Genomic DNA, 17,591 nt, shown 5'->3' with positions numbered 1-17,591 from the left:
TATCCAGACAGAAAAATCACCATTCAACATAACCACCATTCAAAGGTCATTATTTGAAGTGAAATTTCCACAGAATAAAACGGCGGCAAAACTATGAAATATGCAAGAGGAAAAACACCAGGATAACCATACTGGGTTGCACAAACATGATAGCAAATTTCCAACATAATAAAAGCAGTTAGCAGGAACCAAGAAGTAGATTTTGAGGTTTTTGAGCAACATTTGTAACCATTCAGATGACATCTTTGGTTATTTCAGCAAGACAAAAGTCCAAATCAAGCCTCAAGTTTATGCTGCACCAGTTGATTGCAGAACCTTACTGAGAATTAATACCAAGACAGATTTAGTCCAAGTCAAGCGTCAGGTCTATCATAGCAGGTTTCAGGTATAATTTCATGTCACTGAAGACTCTCAGGACCAGGTCCAGTTAGTCAAGACGAGTCTAAATGACATCTTAGGTAATTTTGCAGCTTTATTAATATAGTGCCAGTCAGTGGCCTCAAGGCACTTTATATTGTTAGGTAAAGACCCTACAGTAATACAGAGAAAACCCCAACAATCAGTTTTTCCCCTATGATTAAGGAATTGGCAACAGTGGGAAGGAAAAACTCCCCTTTAAGAGGAAGAAACCTCTGGCAGAGCCAGGCTCAGGGAAGGGCAGCCATCTGCCGTGACCTGTTGGGGTGAGAGGAGGGAGACAGTTCAGGTGTTAAACTAAACTTCCTCCTGAATTATGAAAAGAAGAAATAGTGAAATCATTTGGTGTTATCTTTGTATTGCTGTCAGTTAAATGTAAGGTTTTTATTTACATTTTGCACAGGTTCTGTTTTTTTATAAAGTAGATGTAAACAATAAAGAAAGTCAAAGAAAAATCTATTCAGTAGAATTCAGTAGGTAACCAAGTCATATTTCCAAGAAATACGCAAGTGTGTTTTCATCAGATTCTTATGTTGTTACATTCTTGCCACATAAAAAAAAAAATCTCACACACATTCTCTTTTAAGTTGGAATAATAAAGCAAAGGCACGAAGGTAAAGCACAAATACCTTAATATCTCATGAAATGAACAGCATTATTATGTCTTCATGTAGAATCACATCACTGATTAAAAAAATAGGCTTTCAAGGCCTTCGGCAGCAGGTATTTAATTAGAGGGAACTTAAACTCCACGAATGCTAAACAATTCCTAACTCGCAGTTTCGCCCAAACATATTATTTCTATCACTTAAATTGTAAGATAAATTGATGTATTGACCCTGAAAAAGGTGCCCCAAAGAACAGGAATCAAGATTGAAATTCGGTTGCTTTTATATGCGTATGAAACGGTAATCCTCTAAGTGTGGAAATTGCAAGTCCTGAAAAATTCAATCAAGTGGACCTTGAGCAAACAAACGTACACCAATAAAAGTTACTGGAGCAAAAGAAAAACTTCACTTAGGAACACAAAAGCGAGTTGGGTTAGCAGATATCACATTATAAAGGCAAGAATGGAGGTGCTGATTTAATTTGCTGGCTCACCTTTAGAGTCAAAGAGAAGTCATGTCTATTGAGCCAAGATCATTGTAAGCGCGGGAGATGAATCTTTATTTATTTAAAATAAATTATTTTTTTGTTTACATAGCACAGTATTACAAAGTTAGTGTAGAAATGTGTAAAGTTTAGAGCACCATATTAAATTTACAGTAGGGACCAGTGATGAACATACCAGAAGTATGGACAGATGTAGAAGAATATGGTGATCTATGAGTTTTAGCATTATCAGAGAAGCAGAACCAAAGAAAAACAGCATCTTCCCCAGTATAGAGGCCTGCAAGGACAAAGAAAAAATACGAGGCAACACTAATGTAGGATATACATGAATGCAGAGGAGAGAGCAAGACAGCAAACACACTAAAAATTATGGAGCAAAAAGATACAGATCCAAAACATCTGGAATAAGAGAAAGCTAGAGGAGGCAGAGAGATCAGTATCAAGACAACCTATGGTCCAGCAAAGAGGGAAAAAAAACTAAAAAAGAGGACAGAAAAAAAATGGTGCTGTAATTTGAGTTCTTTGAGACTCACAAGGACCAAAAAAGTTGTTTAATAGCTGCTCTTTCTGAGCTAAAACACTTCATCCACTGTTTTTTCTTCATCCACTTCCTCGAGAGATAACCGGTTTCTGGTAGTCTGACGTTGTGTACTGACCCCTTGTTTGAGTCCAGAGGTGAGATGTGTGATAGAGGCCCTCAGCGCTGATAAGGCCATCAGGCTGATAACTAACTCCCCCCAGCACAAAGCTACCACTGCCGCTGCCACTGCTTCCATTAGCCCCAGCAGATGCACCGAATGCCCGTCTGGTCCCTCCTGCTGTATCTAAGGTTACATCCTATGTTCGGAGCTCCTTATGCAAACCCTGCTTTCCCGTGCTGTGATTGCTATCAGAGAAGATATTTATGTTTTGCACATGTTTCTGATTGTTTAACCTTTGGACCTGTGCTGTAGGTGCTGTTTCCATCCCCATAGGCTTGCTACCGCTCTCCTGCCCTTGTAGGTAGACAGAGAAAGACGGGAGCAGATGCTGTTGCTAGAGGTGTATAATGCACTGACAGGCGAGGGCACTGCTGAAATTGGACACATGAAAGCTTCAGTCAAACCATGCACTTGCTTTTAGGTTTAAAAAAAACTCAGCTCAATGATTTTTGGTTATTTCCTTTATTCAGGCTATTTTATTCGCAAGAAATGTCAGATAAATTGGCTTATTATCATGCCACCAGTGATGATAATTTTACCCTGTATTGTTCTTTAGCAAAACTTTGTCAGCTTAATTTCCAAAAACCAGAAAGAAAAGGAAGTCAAATTTCTAAGCACGGTTGCCCGACTCCAACCTATGTTGATGGGTACACCAGCAAAATCTCAGAAAACAACATAACCTGTTGAGAGACATATTTCAAAAAGACAAAATAATATTTTAGAAAAATATGTATTTAACCAGTGTAAACTAAAACAAGGAGTAAAAAAATCAGCTAAACTTGAAAAAAATCGAATCTAGTCTTTGTCAGTTTGGCCAAATTTGTCAATTAAAAAAAAGCATAAGGTGCTGTGGTGCATATGTTTATTTGAGACTTAGCTGTCTACATACCATAGATAATCTTGTAGGCAGCAGATGGGAAAAAAGTTGTTTTTTAAAAAAAATCACAGTTTTGACAGGTGTTTCTGTGAGTCATGTTTTTTTAACAACTGTCCTTCAAGATATGTATAAGTAAAAAACAAAGATAATAGAAAACAGTTTTAGGTGATGAAATACTGTGCAAGTGTTAAGCCATATATATATATACATGCTAAATGAAAAGTTGTTGTTTTTCTAAAAGAACACAAAACAGGTGGGATACTGCAAACATTGTTACAAATGATACTCTCAGAATATTGTCCCAAGTCTCCATGGCCATCTTCGTTACAAGAAGGTTGACATACAGGGGATAAAGGTGTCTCCCCTATACTTTAGGGAGAAAATCATCCTTTCCCCCCACAATGTCCATCCATTGTTTAAGACTTGGAGGGTCTGGTTTATAGCAGTTCTTTCTGATAGCTTTTTTTTTTTTTTTTTTTTTTTTCTTACCAGCACTGAGCATCTTTACACAATGTGAAACATTCTCTTTAGTTACTCCCAAAGTACAATGACATGACATGTACAGTGTAGGGATTTTATAACCTAGCATCTTTATTATAGTTTCTTTATATTTTCCTTCCAAGGAGACAGACTATCTTGTAAATTTTAAGAGGTCTTGAGCAATAATTATCAAGGTTTTCTGAAGTTCAAAGTTTTTATGTGGACATTGGCTACTTTTTCACTCCTTTTCATCTCAGTCCTTGTAGCTAAACGTTTTCAGTGGAATGTTTTTTTTTGGTTCTATGAATTCATTCAAGTATAAAAAGGCACCTAACTCAATGGGAGCACCACTTTTAAAATTTTAGGGACGTTGTTACAAGCGGGCTGTAGCAAAAATACACGAGTTGTTCCCATTTCTTTAGTTGAAGCTATGAGAAATGCCAAATATAATGTAGTTTAACAGGCATAAAATAGCATTTTTACACCAACAAGGTGATTCCCAAAGAGCTGTTGGCGGAAGACTTGGCATATCTCGTCATGGTGAGCAGCATATCTTTAAAGGTTTTAGGAAACTGGACAAGTAGAAGTGTCAGGTCTAAAAACTATCTATAATATATACCTGTATTACAGCAGATAAACAAAATCTCCATCAAAGTTCAGTTAACCCATCTACTATTCACTGAAATGTCATCAGAAGTGGCCTCAGTGGAAAGGTGGCTGTCAAGAAGCCAATCTTAAGGAAGGGTTGAGTTATAAAAATTATATAAGACCTGGACTGAATGTTAGTGGTAACAAGTCTGAAGGAGTGATGATTTACAAATTGATGGCCCGAGAGTGTGTACAGCCATCTGTACAGCACGGTGGAGGTTCAGTCATGGTTTCGTGCTGCAGTTCATGCAGCGGTGTTGGAGATCTTGTCAAAACTGATGAAATTAGGAATGCAGAAAAGTACCATCTAATTTTGATCCACCATGAAAAAAATATCTTTTGGAAATGGCTTCATTTCCGACCTCCCCAGGCCCAGACTTCAACATTATTGAAGCAGTGTGGGATCATCTTGACAGAGAACTGAACAAAAGGCAGCCAGCATCCAAAGAAGAGCTTTGAATGACCTTCTGGAAGCCTGGAGAACTATTCCCTAAGGTTACTCAAAAAAATTTATCAGAACTCTTGCCTAAGAGAGTTCAGGCTGTGCTGAAGAGTAAATGTGGTTTTACCAAATATTGACTGAATATTGCCTCTTATAGTGTCTTTCCATGATGTTTCTACATGTTTCAATGAATCACTGTACCTATTTCCAATTTTGCTAGCAAAACATAAAGAAATGAGGCGTGACTCAAACACATTTCAGAGTTTGAGAAAGCTCTTCTGTGGATTTGATTAAAGCGGTTGATGTAAGTTTATCTATAAACATACACTGACTTGCAGATTAAAATCTGAGCGATTGCACTTGAATGTAAGAAAATATCAAGGCGAAGATGAAACATGCCACTTAATGGCTCAGTAAAACCTGAAGTGAAATACCATCAGCTGCTGTTGAGTAAATTCCCAGAGGCAGTAAAAGCAACTCCAGGCTTTCTGGAGTGTGTTGTTCCTGCGTGTGTTTACCCCCATGTTTGTGGCATGTCATGCTTGAGCAGAATTGCTGCATTCTCCTGGGAGCTTCAGGAGGGCTCGGTACAGGTGATTTATTCATCCTAATCTGTCCCGCACAGTAGCAGGGCGCTGCCTTCTTTCCACCCAGCATGAGTGAGTTGCTATCAGCTTGCATGATCGTTTTAATAATCACCTGTGGTTGTTATCAGCCCACATATCTTTGAGGTGGCAGCTTCCTGTTCGGCAGCACCTGGACTCGTGCTGAGGGCTGACACCCTGACATCCAGGAGGAGATATGTTTGTGACCCCGAGGCCACATCAAGGACACTGATGCTCCCCTCCGATGTCATCGTCTTGATTAGTTATTCAGTCTCCAACCCCCCCACCCACTGCCCTGTAATGTATACTGTAGTAATCTGACTGGAAACACTTGAGTTGAATGCCAGATGTTGTTTATACTGGGCATTTATGAAAGCTGTCTGACTCGCCTGAGCGATGTCTTACGCTGACATGTAGGGAATGACAAAAACACGCCATATGCCATTGTTATATGCGTATAGTTATATCGGTAAGTAGTGATAACTGGCTGAATTATTTGACGTCTTATAACCCAGTCATGCTCACTTTATTTTAAATGGTTTCTAAAGATCAGTCATTTCCAAACATCATTACAGGCGTGATCATTTCTCCTCCTGTAGTGTGAAATGTATTCTACATATAGAAAACTGTTGTCCTCTTTATGGTTCCTTAAAACCTTGAGGTATTTGAAATGAGCTGCTATATAAAGGAAGAAGAAAACAGAGGTTTTGGTGTGAAAAACTTGTCAGGGCTGCACCCAGGAATAAAAAACCACAACGTCAAATACAATTCAATTTCTGCCTCTGCATCAGCTTGGGCTAACGGTCAAATAAATGCTTATTTTCTGAATAGCCTGGGGGAGTTCGCTTTTCAGCTTATCAACTTTTATTAACCTTAGCACTGAGGTTTGCTCTTTGATTTAGATTCTTTAAAACACTGAAATTGGATTTTTTTTTCCCTGACGCACTCCTGCTGTGACATATGCTCGACAACTTGTTACACAGAGGAGAAAAAAACTCAGTACTTGCTTTGTTTTGTTTGGGGTTTTTTTCTACTGGGAATATTTTATCCTGGAAGCTAATGACTCAGACAGTTTTATTAATTTCTTTTCTCTTGGGTGCCCTTATATGTAGTGGTACTTTAACAGCCAATGCATTAAATGATTTGGATAGGATAGGAGTTGAGAACCGGTTCCAAATTGTCCAGTCTTTTGGAATCAAATTCATTATGAGGTCTAGCAATACCTGTAGTATACACGCTTAACTGCCATTTTATTAGTTACAACTGCTGGTTAATGCAAATCCACCACACATCCATTCTTAAAGAGAATCATCTGAAAAAGAAAAAATATGCAGGGAGCAAAAGTTCTTCAGGTGAAAATGTCTTTATGATGATCAAAGAAAAATATCCAGACACGCAGTGAGCTGATAAGAAGGCAACAGCAACTCAAGCAAACACTTGTTACAGCCAGGGAATGCAGAAGAGCATCTCTGAGCCTCTCATGTCAATCCTTGAAGCTGACAGGCTAAAGTAGCAGAAGACCACGATGGGTTTATCTCGTATTTGCTGGGAACAGGGAATTATATGCAAATAGTTTGGAGTAACATTGCTTGGTCTGACGAGCCCCAGTTTGAGTTGGTAAGGTCAGAATTTGGTATAAACAACATTAAAGGATGGCATGGATCCATTCTAGCTTGTATCAACAGTTTAGGTAGATGGTGATGTAAAGATGTAGGGGATGTTTACTTGGCTCAGTTTGGGCCCCTTAGTACAAACTAGGCACAGTTTAAAGAGTATGTTGCTGACCATGCCCATCTGTTTATGAACACAGTGTATCCACCTATTGATGGCTGCTTCCATGTCACAAAGCTCAGATCATCTCAAACTGATTTCTTGAAGACGATAAGTTCTCTGTACTCAAATGGCCTCCACATTCACTGGATCTCAATCTAATAGAGCACCTATTGGTTGTGGTGATATAAGAGATCGGCATCGTGGATCTGCACCAACTGTGTGTGGCTACCATGTCAATACTGACCAAAATCTCAGAGCATCATTTTAGCATTTTAGTTTAGTTCATCTGAAAAATTGATGCGGTATTGTTAAGGTGTGCATAATCAAGCGTTTGGTGAGTGAACAAACATGGCCTTCATCAGAATCATCATAAACCATACTGTATAAAACATTTTTATTAAGATATGCACTGAGTAGAAAAAGAGAAATATGTATCAGTTACATTCGCACACATATCAAAAAGACATACAAATACAGAAAACGTGATTAATTCCATATTTGATCCATAAACTGGAGGAGGGAAATTAGAGTGGAATTTGTTTTTCCCCAGGTTTTTTATTGACGTGTACATTTCTAAAAGGAACTTTGAATAAATAAAAATCTTCAAAAAATAAATACACTTATAAAAGTTTTTTTTGTCTATTCAGAGAAAAAAAGACGACTGCGGTGATTCTGAAAGCTTGTGTAGGCCTCTTTTTCCCCTAAAAGGTAAAATTGATCAGGAAACTCTAACGGAATAAAAAAAAAAGTCTTAGGTTTCAGTCATAATGGTGAACAAATGGAAAATTATTATTCAACTTTGCAGTTTCCTTCAGCACTTTCAAGATGTTTTTTTCACTTATTGTGTTTGTTCCCCAACCATCTACCCAAAGCTACACGTTTTACATGTTGCTCCAAAACTGAAAAAAATAACACCAGAGCCTATTTACAGCAACAGACAACAATGTTTGCAACTATTTTTTTAAATTAATGTAGCATCCAAAGAGCCAGACATTTCTACAATAAGCTGGTAGAGGCCAAAACTGAGCTAAAAGCAGGGGATTGCATTCTTGTGGCCGATATATGATTCCAAATATTGGAAATTGTCCTCTGTGTCTATTGGCTATGGAAATAACTAACTTTTTTGCTAACAAGATTGTTTGTAGTCATATGTTCATAGCTTGTTCACTTCCCCCAGGCGACAAAAGAAATTGCAGTTGACTGCAGGTTTCTCAGATTGAATGCAAAATCAGCAGTTTAACTTCATTAAAAGGAGGGAGGGGGGGAAAAGTCTATACGATATAAATAACTTCACAGAAAATATGCAACATACAGCTTCTGCTCTGACTGTTTAAGGCCCGCTAGGCTCCTGTCACTTACAGTGTCATAGAAAACAAAGTGTTAAGCTTTGAAAACTGCCCTTTGCATGAAGTGTGTATTTCCTCTTTCATTTTGCTTGGCAAAGAAATTGTAGACTCCCGCCACCCCCCCCGACGGGGCTCTGGATTATTAGCTTAAGCTCTCTAAAAATATCCCTTTGACTGTTTAAGCCTCTGACAGCAGCAACATCTCACACATTCTGATAGCTTTATACTAACTATGGCTGCAGAGGGCTCATGCACTCTGCCTGCTTTGTTATCTTTTACCTTGTTTGCCCGAAGAGAAGAAGGAGGAGAACATACAAGCCCTGAGATCTGCAAGAGTCCTCTCTCTCTGTCTCTCTCTTTTTTGGAATCGGACTCGAAGGAGATCATGAAAGGCGAGCGTGCAATCACAGCAATCTCCGAACAAACGAGATGCTTTTTTTTTTCCCCCTCCTTTCTTTTGAGCATGAGAGGATTTCGCCCAGATGTCACTCCAAGCACTTGTCATTGTTGCAACAGCTGTAGGAGCACATGGGCCGTCATTTTAAAAACCATCTACCACAACATACCAAAACAGCACATGTCAACACGCGCAGCCTGAAACATAAGATTTTTGAATATTAACGCTATAAGCTCCTTAAGGAACAGTGGCTTTAATTGCCCATCGCTCCAGTTTTATTGGCTGTATGGGTAGTCTCGGTAATTGCATATTTACCGCCATACAATATTTATCATAGCAGTATATTAGTTTTAGCCGAGCTTTACAGCGCAACATATTTTTGATGCTGGCATTCATAACAACTAGAAATTAATAAATTCCTAAAAGGGATTACACTGTACACATGTGGCTCATAGACATTGCTTCAATTATCTGTTCTTCTTACACCCACACTCTCTCGATAGGCTTTTCTCACAAATATTATAGCTGCTAACTAGAGAGAGAGAGAGAGCCATGCACTGCTCGGCAGCACTATAGTTATTCCAGCCTTCACTCGTGTGTCTCTTAAATGCTTTGATATGAAATATTGCTGTTTTGACAAGACATTTTTCCAGGCTGCTCTTGTCCCTGCGCGATGCCTCGTGCTAGTTGGTGATGGAGCGTTCCTGAGGAGAAAAGTCAATATGTGGTTGTAAATAAAGGAAAATAAATGTGAGACCCAAGCCCTCGATAGATTGAAAAGGCAAAGAGAGGTTAAAAGAGAACACTACCTTCTGCTGATTACAGAACTGCTTCTCGACTACAGCGGCTAATTGTCTAGCCTGTGTGTGAGGGGCGCAGGGTGGGGTGATGAATTGACATATTGCTGGTGCTGTGATGTTGATCCAAGCCAGGGAGCCATGAGGCTTTCCTCCAGGGACCAGTAACCTTATTGTTCCATGTCATCTCCTCCCCTTCTGTTTGAGGACCAGGTTGTCAACCTCTCCCCAAGGTCACACAAACACCACACCCCCTCCCATACACACCCTCCTCCTGCAGATAATTGGATTATTTAGAATCATAGCATCAACTTATTATCCTGTCTGGGGTCAGAAGTGAATTTAGTGCAGGAGGTTGTCTGTCACAATTTGTGACATCGTTCGGAGCTGACAGGCAACGGCTTCTGTCATCAGTTAGAGGCTCGTAACACGGCCTATTTATTACTCACATGTTGTACATCACAGCTAACCACACTGCAGATAATGTTCATGTTCTTGGAAGACAGCTTCATTGTTTTTTTACATTAACGACTGCACAATAAGACGAATCAATTATAGCAGTAGTTAGTTTAAACTTTTCTGAACGTATTTAAATGCATTATTTATTGTTTTTTGTTTTTTTTAATGTATATTTTCATTTTCCAGCCGATGCCCATTTCAGATATGGTTCGGTTGGCATTCAGTTGGTGGTTTATCTCTTTTATATAATATAAAAAATAATTTAGATACTTAAAAGGTGTTACTTTGAAGTGGTTCCCGTATATATTTTTCCATTGGTTTTAATTGTTTAAATATATTTTTGCATTTGTAATTTTACAGAGAATGCATTAAAATGTTTTTTACAGTGTATTTAGCTGTTAAATATACTTTGTTATAGAAGTCAACTTTAAATGTACATAGTTTCTGTGAGCCCTGTAATGCTATAAGTTTATTATTTTTAGATTTTTTTTTTACTAACACCAGCTTATACCTGCGACCACTGGGAGACTACATTAAAATATGAAACGCCTAAAAGATCAGCGTCAGTGAGCGGTTTTCGCGATTAACTCGCTACAGCCTGCATAAACGTTTAAGTGCACCTGTTAGGAGACTAAAGCAACATAAAGTGGGCGCTGAATGCCTGCAGTGTTGGGGATTCCCACACACTAGCACATATTCATGGTTTCAGCGGTGGTTTCAAGGCTGGAGGCTGATGGGGTGTTATCTCATGCTGCTCTGGTAAGATGAGATGATGTCAGGCTGTAGTTTAAATGGGTGGGCTGCACGCCTATTAAATCAGGAGTTGGCAGAACAACACTAACTCAGGTTACTTATTCTCAAGTGAAAATGGCCAGACATGCGAGGAGCGGAGGGAAGCGAGATGTCTTTACTTCACGTCTGGTGTGTGACACTGTGCTCTGTTTGTGACTCTGTAATTAACTGCTCATTTGTCTGTGTCTTATCTTTTCCAGGAGGCGGCCACGTTTGCCAAAGAGCTGGGCTTTGAGGTGAGTTGACCAGCAATTGCACACTAAAAAGATCCTAAAGGTTTATTTTTGCTGATAATGAAGTTCTTTTTGGACAGTGATTGATGTGCTATTATACTCTCCAGGCCTTGCAGCAGTTGCTATGGAAACCTGGCAGTCGTCATGGTTTCTTTGTTCAGCCAGCTCTCTGTTATGACGCACTCTGCTAGGTCTGCACCCAACATCGCCTACAGATGTTATTTATTGAATTTTGAAAAGCCTCTTGGGAAGCTGAGAAGTTGGGCATGGTTTCAAGCTTTTCTCTGCAGGCGTGGGGCTCATCAGGTTGCCTGGTTAAAAAGCCTCCTCATTATCTTCATTGCACTCAGGGATCGCATACTGTATGTCTCCTCTTCACTGCCATAGCATTACACTACACTGAGCGCGCACTGTCGTCTTTTAATAACCAAATTACAGCCACCTGTGATTTTGGATTATGGAAATGAAGATTACAGAAAGCACAGTGTGTTTTAACGTGGGGCTGCCTCTTAAGTGTAAAGTGAACGTTCCCTTAGTCTATTTTTTCCTCGTGTTTTTGCATATTCCTCCCATTGCTATTTAAATGCAAAAATCAAAACACAAATAGCCGATATGCGAGGCTTTTTTTTTTCTTCCCTTCACATGGGCTCAGGTATTTTAAGTGCCTTCTCTCTTTCAGAGGTAGCGCTGCCTTGAATATGTCTCTGCTCTGTGTGAGTAATTGTCATCCAGAATCACTAACGGTGTGATCAACGTGACTGGAATAGAAATGCAATCCTGATGGCAGTGACAGGTTTAAGAGAGGAGAAGGGATGAAGGCGGAGGTGGTGGTGCTGTGACAGGGGGGTGGAGGAATTGGGGAGGTGTTAGTAATGGAGGGGCCTCACATGGAAAAAAAACCCCACAAAGGGCAAAGTGAAGACTCTCCTAGTAGTTACAATTCTTTGACATTTTCTGTGTCAACCTGATTTGGCAGAACACTCTGCGAAATTGCATTGGATGAATGTGATTTCTCAGATAACATCAGTGGTGTGTACTGTACTTGGCGCATTTCTAGATGGCTGTAGTTCAAAGATGTTTTCTTCACCGTTTTTTTTTTTCCCCTCTCGTCACTTTCTGGTGACAGTTTTAAACTTTACTGGTACAGGCCGGCTCCCGTAGACCAGTCATACCCTGGCAAGTCCTCAAAAATATGAATATGCGCAGTTTTACCCTGTAAAACTTTGATTAAACCCAAAGATGAGGGATAAATTGTTACGGCAGTGTTAGCGAAGGAAATTTGTTTGTTTGCAAATACACAGTACACCTGTATGAGTTCGTATGGATATGTTTTGTAACCTTTACATAATATATAGAGGTCAAAAACATCCCAAAAATTTTCGAAAAACTCCAACATTTTCACGGTTTCGTTGTACATGTACAATGACAATAAATGGCTACTCTACTCTATTATAAAAAATGCTAACTAAACTAAATGCTAATAAAAAAAACAATTAATAATCATACATTTTACATTACTCTGTACATTTATACTTACTCGTTATTCAAATTATGCATATAGGTTATGAACAAATATTGTATTAAAGTAAACGGAACAATTTCATTAAATCTAATTAAAAGTGCAAGGATTATACAAAGGTAGATAAATACAGAAGAAAATTAAATGGAAATATAATTTATATCTCCGTTTATATATTTAATACCATGATAGTTATGCTTTTTTTAATTATTATTTTTAGAAAGGTTTTTTATGTCATATATTTTGATGGATTTTGGGACATTAATAACATTTTTTTTAAACTACTTACTGTATTTATTTATTTACTTTTTTTTTTTAGGTTTTTCTGGTCTCCATGATTTAAGATGTCATATATTAAATTAATTAATTAATTTTAAGACTCATTTATAAGCTTCCACAAGTAATTAGACAAAAAAAAGTCTTACAAGATCCACTTACCAGAAATTTTGAAGAGCTTTCAGCCTTATCCGATTGCCTTTAGCAGCAGAAGGCATTTGTTCGATTCATAGTTCAGTGGCAGCCTCTGATGCCATAGAAAACCACCTGTTAACCGTATTGTAATGGTTTGAATTGCTTTTAAAAGTAAAATAAAGTTGGCTTGTGTTCAAAGCAGAGTAGGTCTTCTTGAAAACATCAATATTCAAACAATCATTTTTACCTTAGAATATAATAATAAAATAATTGTATCATTTGTAGTTTTTTATTATAGTCTTATAGCCAAAAACATTTGTTCGTTAAGATCTGCCGACTCAAAAGAAGACTAAAAGTTAGACTTGCTGTCTGAAACGAAACATATGAAGGGCACTGAGGTCGATTGAAGTTCAGTAAAAGTCCGGGTTAATTGGGAAGGTCACCACTTTTGAGGGAAACTATAATTGGATTTTATGACCCTAAAGCGCCGCATGATGTACTTTGAGTGTATCCTGAAACACTGTTATCATCACATTATGGATGACTAACAAAAATGACAGCAGCCCTTCTTCAGCTTAAACACAAGATAAAAAGCTTTCCTCTCCAAAACAGCAATCAGCAGATCTGAACACAGTCGCCTGATTGTGATCTGTTTCCTTTAAATGCTCAAAGAACTCTCAGCATCACAGCTCTAATTGAATCTCTCCCTCGCAGTGTTTCTCAAGCAGCATGCAGTGGAAACGATCAGTTTCTCACTGGCTTCAACACAGAAACACAATTTAACACCCTTGTAGAGCTTTCATATTTCACGGTGTGTTGATTTATGTCTGATCAATTGCCTCACAATTGTAAATATTGCCATTTGTCAGTAGTAAACCAAATTGACCATATCATTTGTCAAGTCATTTGTCTGCGCTCACGCTGAACGTTATTTTTCTGTATCGTTTTGCCCCAGGAGCTTGTCAGGTAAGCGTTTTTGCCAGGCAGAAAGGAGGAAGTTAAGTGTGCTTGTACGTGTAAAGGGTAACCCAGCACATCCAATTGTAGCACGTCAGAAGTTTTTTATACTAAAGCGAGCAAGGATAAAATCTCAAAATGCGTAGGGAATCAACATTCAATTAGAAAATTATTCACATGAATCACGTGTCCGAAAGTAAGACCGCTGGACCAGTGGCGAGGCTCACAGCTTCCTGTCCTCTCTTTTAGTCATCTGGTGGTTTGTTTCCAAAAGAAACAAACTTGAGCTGCAGTGACTAGCGTGTTCGTCATCACTGCCACTGGGCGAGTTTACTGGGCTGATCGCACCCTTGACCCCCTCCCTCTTTGTGGCTTTGCTATAAAAGTGCTATCTGTATGGGAGCTGGTGATAAACTGCAAAAACCTCCTTCAACAAGAAACATTGTGGATTGTAACACTGGAGGCCAGTAAGCTTTCGAGTCTGAACAACAAGGTAGATTTTCTGCATTTTTTTAAATTTTTTATTAGTTTATTTTATGACTACTAGTTGGAAGATACTTTGAAAACTTACACACTAGCACTTGGTGATGTTTTATTTAGTTCACTTTAGCATAGCTTTAACTGTAGCTTTCGATGTGATAAAATTGGATATGCTGGGTTCCCATTTGACACATTTAGTGTAATAAGCTTAGGAATGAAACACCTTTCACCCTTTTTACTATTTTATGTATGTAGCACACAACTTATTTACCTTACAGATTTACTTTTGTTTATACTAAAGCTACTTTCAGCTGCTCCATTAGTCACACATTCACAGCAGGTAGCTCTGCATATATTGGATCTGCAGATGTTTGTGCCGGACGCCCTTCCTGAGGCAGTTCTTCATGGTTTTGTGGCTTTTTCTGGGATCAAACCGATAGGCGAATGTGTAAAGCACTAATTTATTTATTTTGAAAAGCACTTTTTGTGATTTTTGTGTACTTGTACTATTTCAACATGGATTGGATATCTTCCTTTATTTCTACGGGTTGCGTACCATGTCATGGGTGTTGGCTGACTGATTGCGTCTTTGTCAGATCCTAATGAAGACTCGTGCGAGGTTTTTTCCTGCTGAACTGCTTGAAAAGTAAACTTAAAATATAATTTTACTGAAGAGCACCTGTTGAATCAGCCATCAGAGCCATGTGGCACTTCTTTTCTTCCTTTTTTGTAAACTTATATGTGTTTGTGTTATTGTGTGCCCCAGCACCTCTGGCCTTTAGGACCTTTTAGCTCCTAAAAGCTGAGTGGAGCCCTTTTTTTTTATGTCAGTGAACATAAAACCTAAGGGTGACAATGTGCCGAAGCCTTGTGTGGTTTTGCATTCAGTGTCTGGAGGAGTGCTTGTGGTTACATCCAGTCACAGTGACAAATTGCTCTTTTTTTCCGCCGTCGTCTGCTAACGGCCTCTGTATTAACCTCACCATTAGCACTTACTTAGAGTGTTACACCCATTTTTCCTCAGCCCTGGGTCTCCCTGGACCTCTCAGGCCTGATTAAAGGGCGCTTGGGAAGCATTTAAAGGTGTAAAAAGCTCATTGGTTTGAGTGAGCCAGTGAGCCTGGTGGTACTGGGCTGGAGCCTATCTTTCTGATTACTCCCATAATCACAGTATTTGCTCACCCCTGAAGGTGCTCAAGCGTTAGCTTTGATACAGATGCTAGAGGCATCTAGGATCCCTAATGCTAGCTCCTCGGTGTGCTGTATTACAGAAAAGCAGTCCACCCCACTGCGAGACGGCGATAAAGACGTTCTACCTGCTCATAGTACATCATGATGAGTTAATAATAAAGTAGCACTGACAGGTGTGGGTTTTTTTATCCCTCTCATGATCAAAGGCAAGCACTCTGGAGAGTTCTGTCGTCTCCAGGCGAGAATATCCATTCAGTGCAGATGCTGAGGAGAGATGGCCTGTTTCAGGAAGAGAATGATACAGTACACGCACCACCTATCCCTTCAGCTTGCAGAAGTAGCTTTATCTGACAACGACATATCTTAACACGCTTATTTTCATCTCACTTAGGGAATATGACATTCTAATATTTTCGCAGTTCTCCAGTAAGTGCGTGGAAGCCTCATCGAGCGTCCCTATTGATCTGTTTCGAAATGGGTTCACAGCCCATCTGGTTTCATTATCGCTTTGATCTGTCTGCCTGGATTGGAAAAATCTGACCTCTGTCAGTCACACGCGTGATCTTTGATTAACTCTTCAGAAATTGCTCTTCATGTTGCATTCACTCGACTCAACACATTCTCACCCGGTGGTCTGGTGTTTTTTACAGACAGACGACATCGCAGAGATTGCAAAGAAAACCCAAAACCTCCCCAAGGAGAACACGAAGAGGCAGCGAGTGGTGGTCTTCACCCAGGGCAAGGACGACACCGTTGCAACTGTCGGTATGCCATTTTTCTTTTCAGCGTTCTTTTTTTGTCTGCTTATCTACACACATTTTCCACTCGAAGCCATCCCATCTTTGGCCCCTTTTGGACATCTTTACCCTTCACTTAAACCTCATATCTCGAAGCTGCAGAACACAGCCTTAAATAGATGCTAGATCTCTGACTGAAGGGAGCAGAATGCTATCAGTAATTTCTTTGAAGTTAAGCTCCAATATTGACACCAGATGTTTCAAAAAAAGAATGCTTGCACTACATTCTGTCATTTCAGAGCATAAAAGAAGTGTGGGGGATGCAGAGAGCAGGCATTGATTTGTGAAGTACTTCTAACTTTGTCTTGGACAGACTCCAGGCCAGTCCTCAGCAATTTTTAATGCTTCAACTCTTACATCCTGCCCTATTTTTCTTTCCCTTTTTTTGCAAAATGCTGGCAGAGTGACCTTGGGGAGCGGTTGACAGAGCTGCCCCTCAAATCAATCCAGTTTCCTTTGATACAGGGCATATTTGTTAACAGGACATTAAATGGCAGTGTCATCATAACTGAGCAGGGGTTGCAGGTTTAAGCAGTGTGAGGAGAGACGATAGTTTCCGATTACTGCTGGAAGCCTTTGCCTTTGTTTGGAGCCACGGGGCGTCTCTCCTCATTGCCCTTGCAGTTCAGTTCCGACTAGTCGTGCATGGGGAGAGATAGCCTCAGGTAAAGACTCCAACATATCACTCATCGCTGGGGACTGCGGAGAGGCAGTGCAACAGCAAGACTGTTAGCGCTGCAGGACAGTGTCCTCACATGTGTCCAGCGTTCTCAATTTCATACTGCTGGAAAGAGTATTTATAAGCTGACGTTCGGTGTAATTTACTGGTGCCTTTATTTCTATCTATAAACCGTGCTGCCTTTTTGTCCAGATTCTCAAAAGACTATATGGGTATGATAAAGAATAAAGCAGCCGTAATGAATATTTTTGTGTTAACAGTGCATAAATCAGCTATGTTTAACGTAAACGTGTACACTTAAAGTGATGAGCTCACAGAATATTTACTTGACTGTGCAGTTTTTCACAACTATACAGAGATTTATAATGCCTCTGTACCGTTGTGGAGAGCTGTAGTTGAAATTTGCTTCATTCTCAGCATTTTATGTGTTTTTTCTTTTTTAATCGTCAAACACTTTTCAGTGATAGCACTGGAATA

General features: G+C 39.4%; 1 protein-coding gene across 2 annotated transcripts in view; it reads left to right on the top strand.

The window, feature by feature from the left end:
• The window catches only part of LOC100702520 (adenosine kinase), a 133,824-nt gene that overhangs the window by 103,925 nt on the left and 12,308 nt on the right, over nt 1–17,591 (top strand). For both annotated transcript variants that reach the window (XM_005471337.4, XM_003441823.5), the window contains 2 exons: nt 11,048–11,083; nt 16,289–16,403. In XM_005471337.4, coding sequence (XP_005471394.1) covers nt 11,048–11,083; nt 16,289–16,403 — 151 coding nt within the window. The remainder of the gene's footprint in view (nt 1–11,047; nt 11,084–16,288; nt 16,404–17,591) is intronic.

The sequence above is a fragment of the Oreochromis niloticus genome, linkage group LG8, assembly GCF_001858045.2.
Source record: "Oreochromis niloticus isolate F11D_XX linkage group LG8, O_niloticus_UMD_NMBU, whole genome shotgun sequence".
Classification (NCBI taxonomy): Eukaryota; Metazoa; Chordata; class Actinopteri; order Cichliformes; family Cichlidae; genus Oreochromis; species Oreochromis niloticus.
The sequence above is the reverse complement of the archived record's forward strand: the minus strand, read 5'-3'. Positions and strand labels throughout refer to the sequence as shown.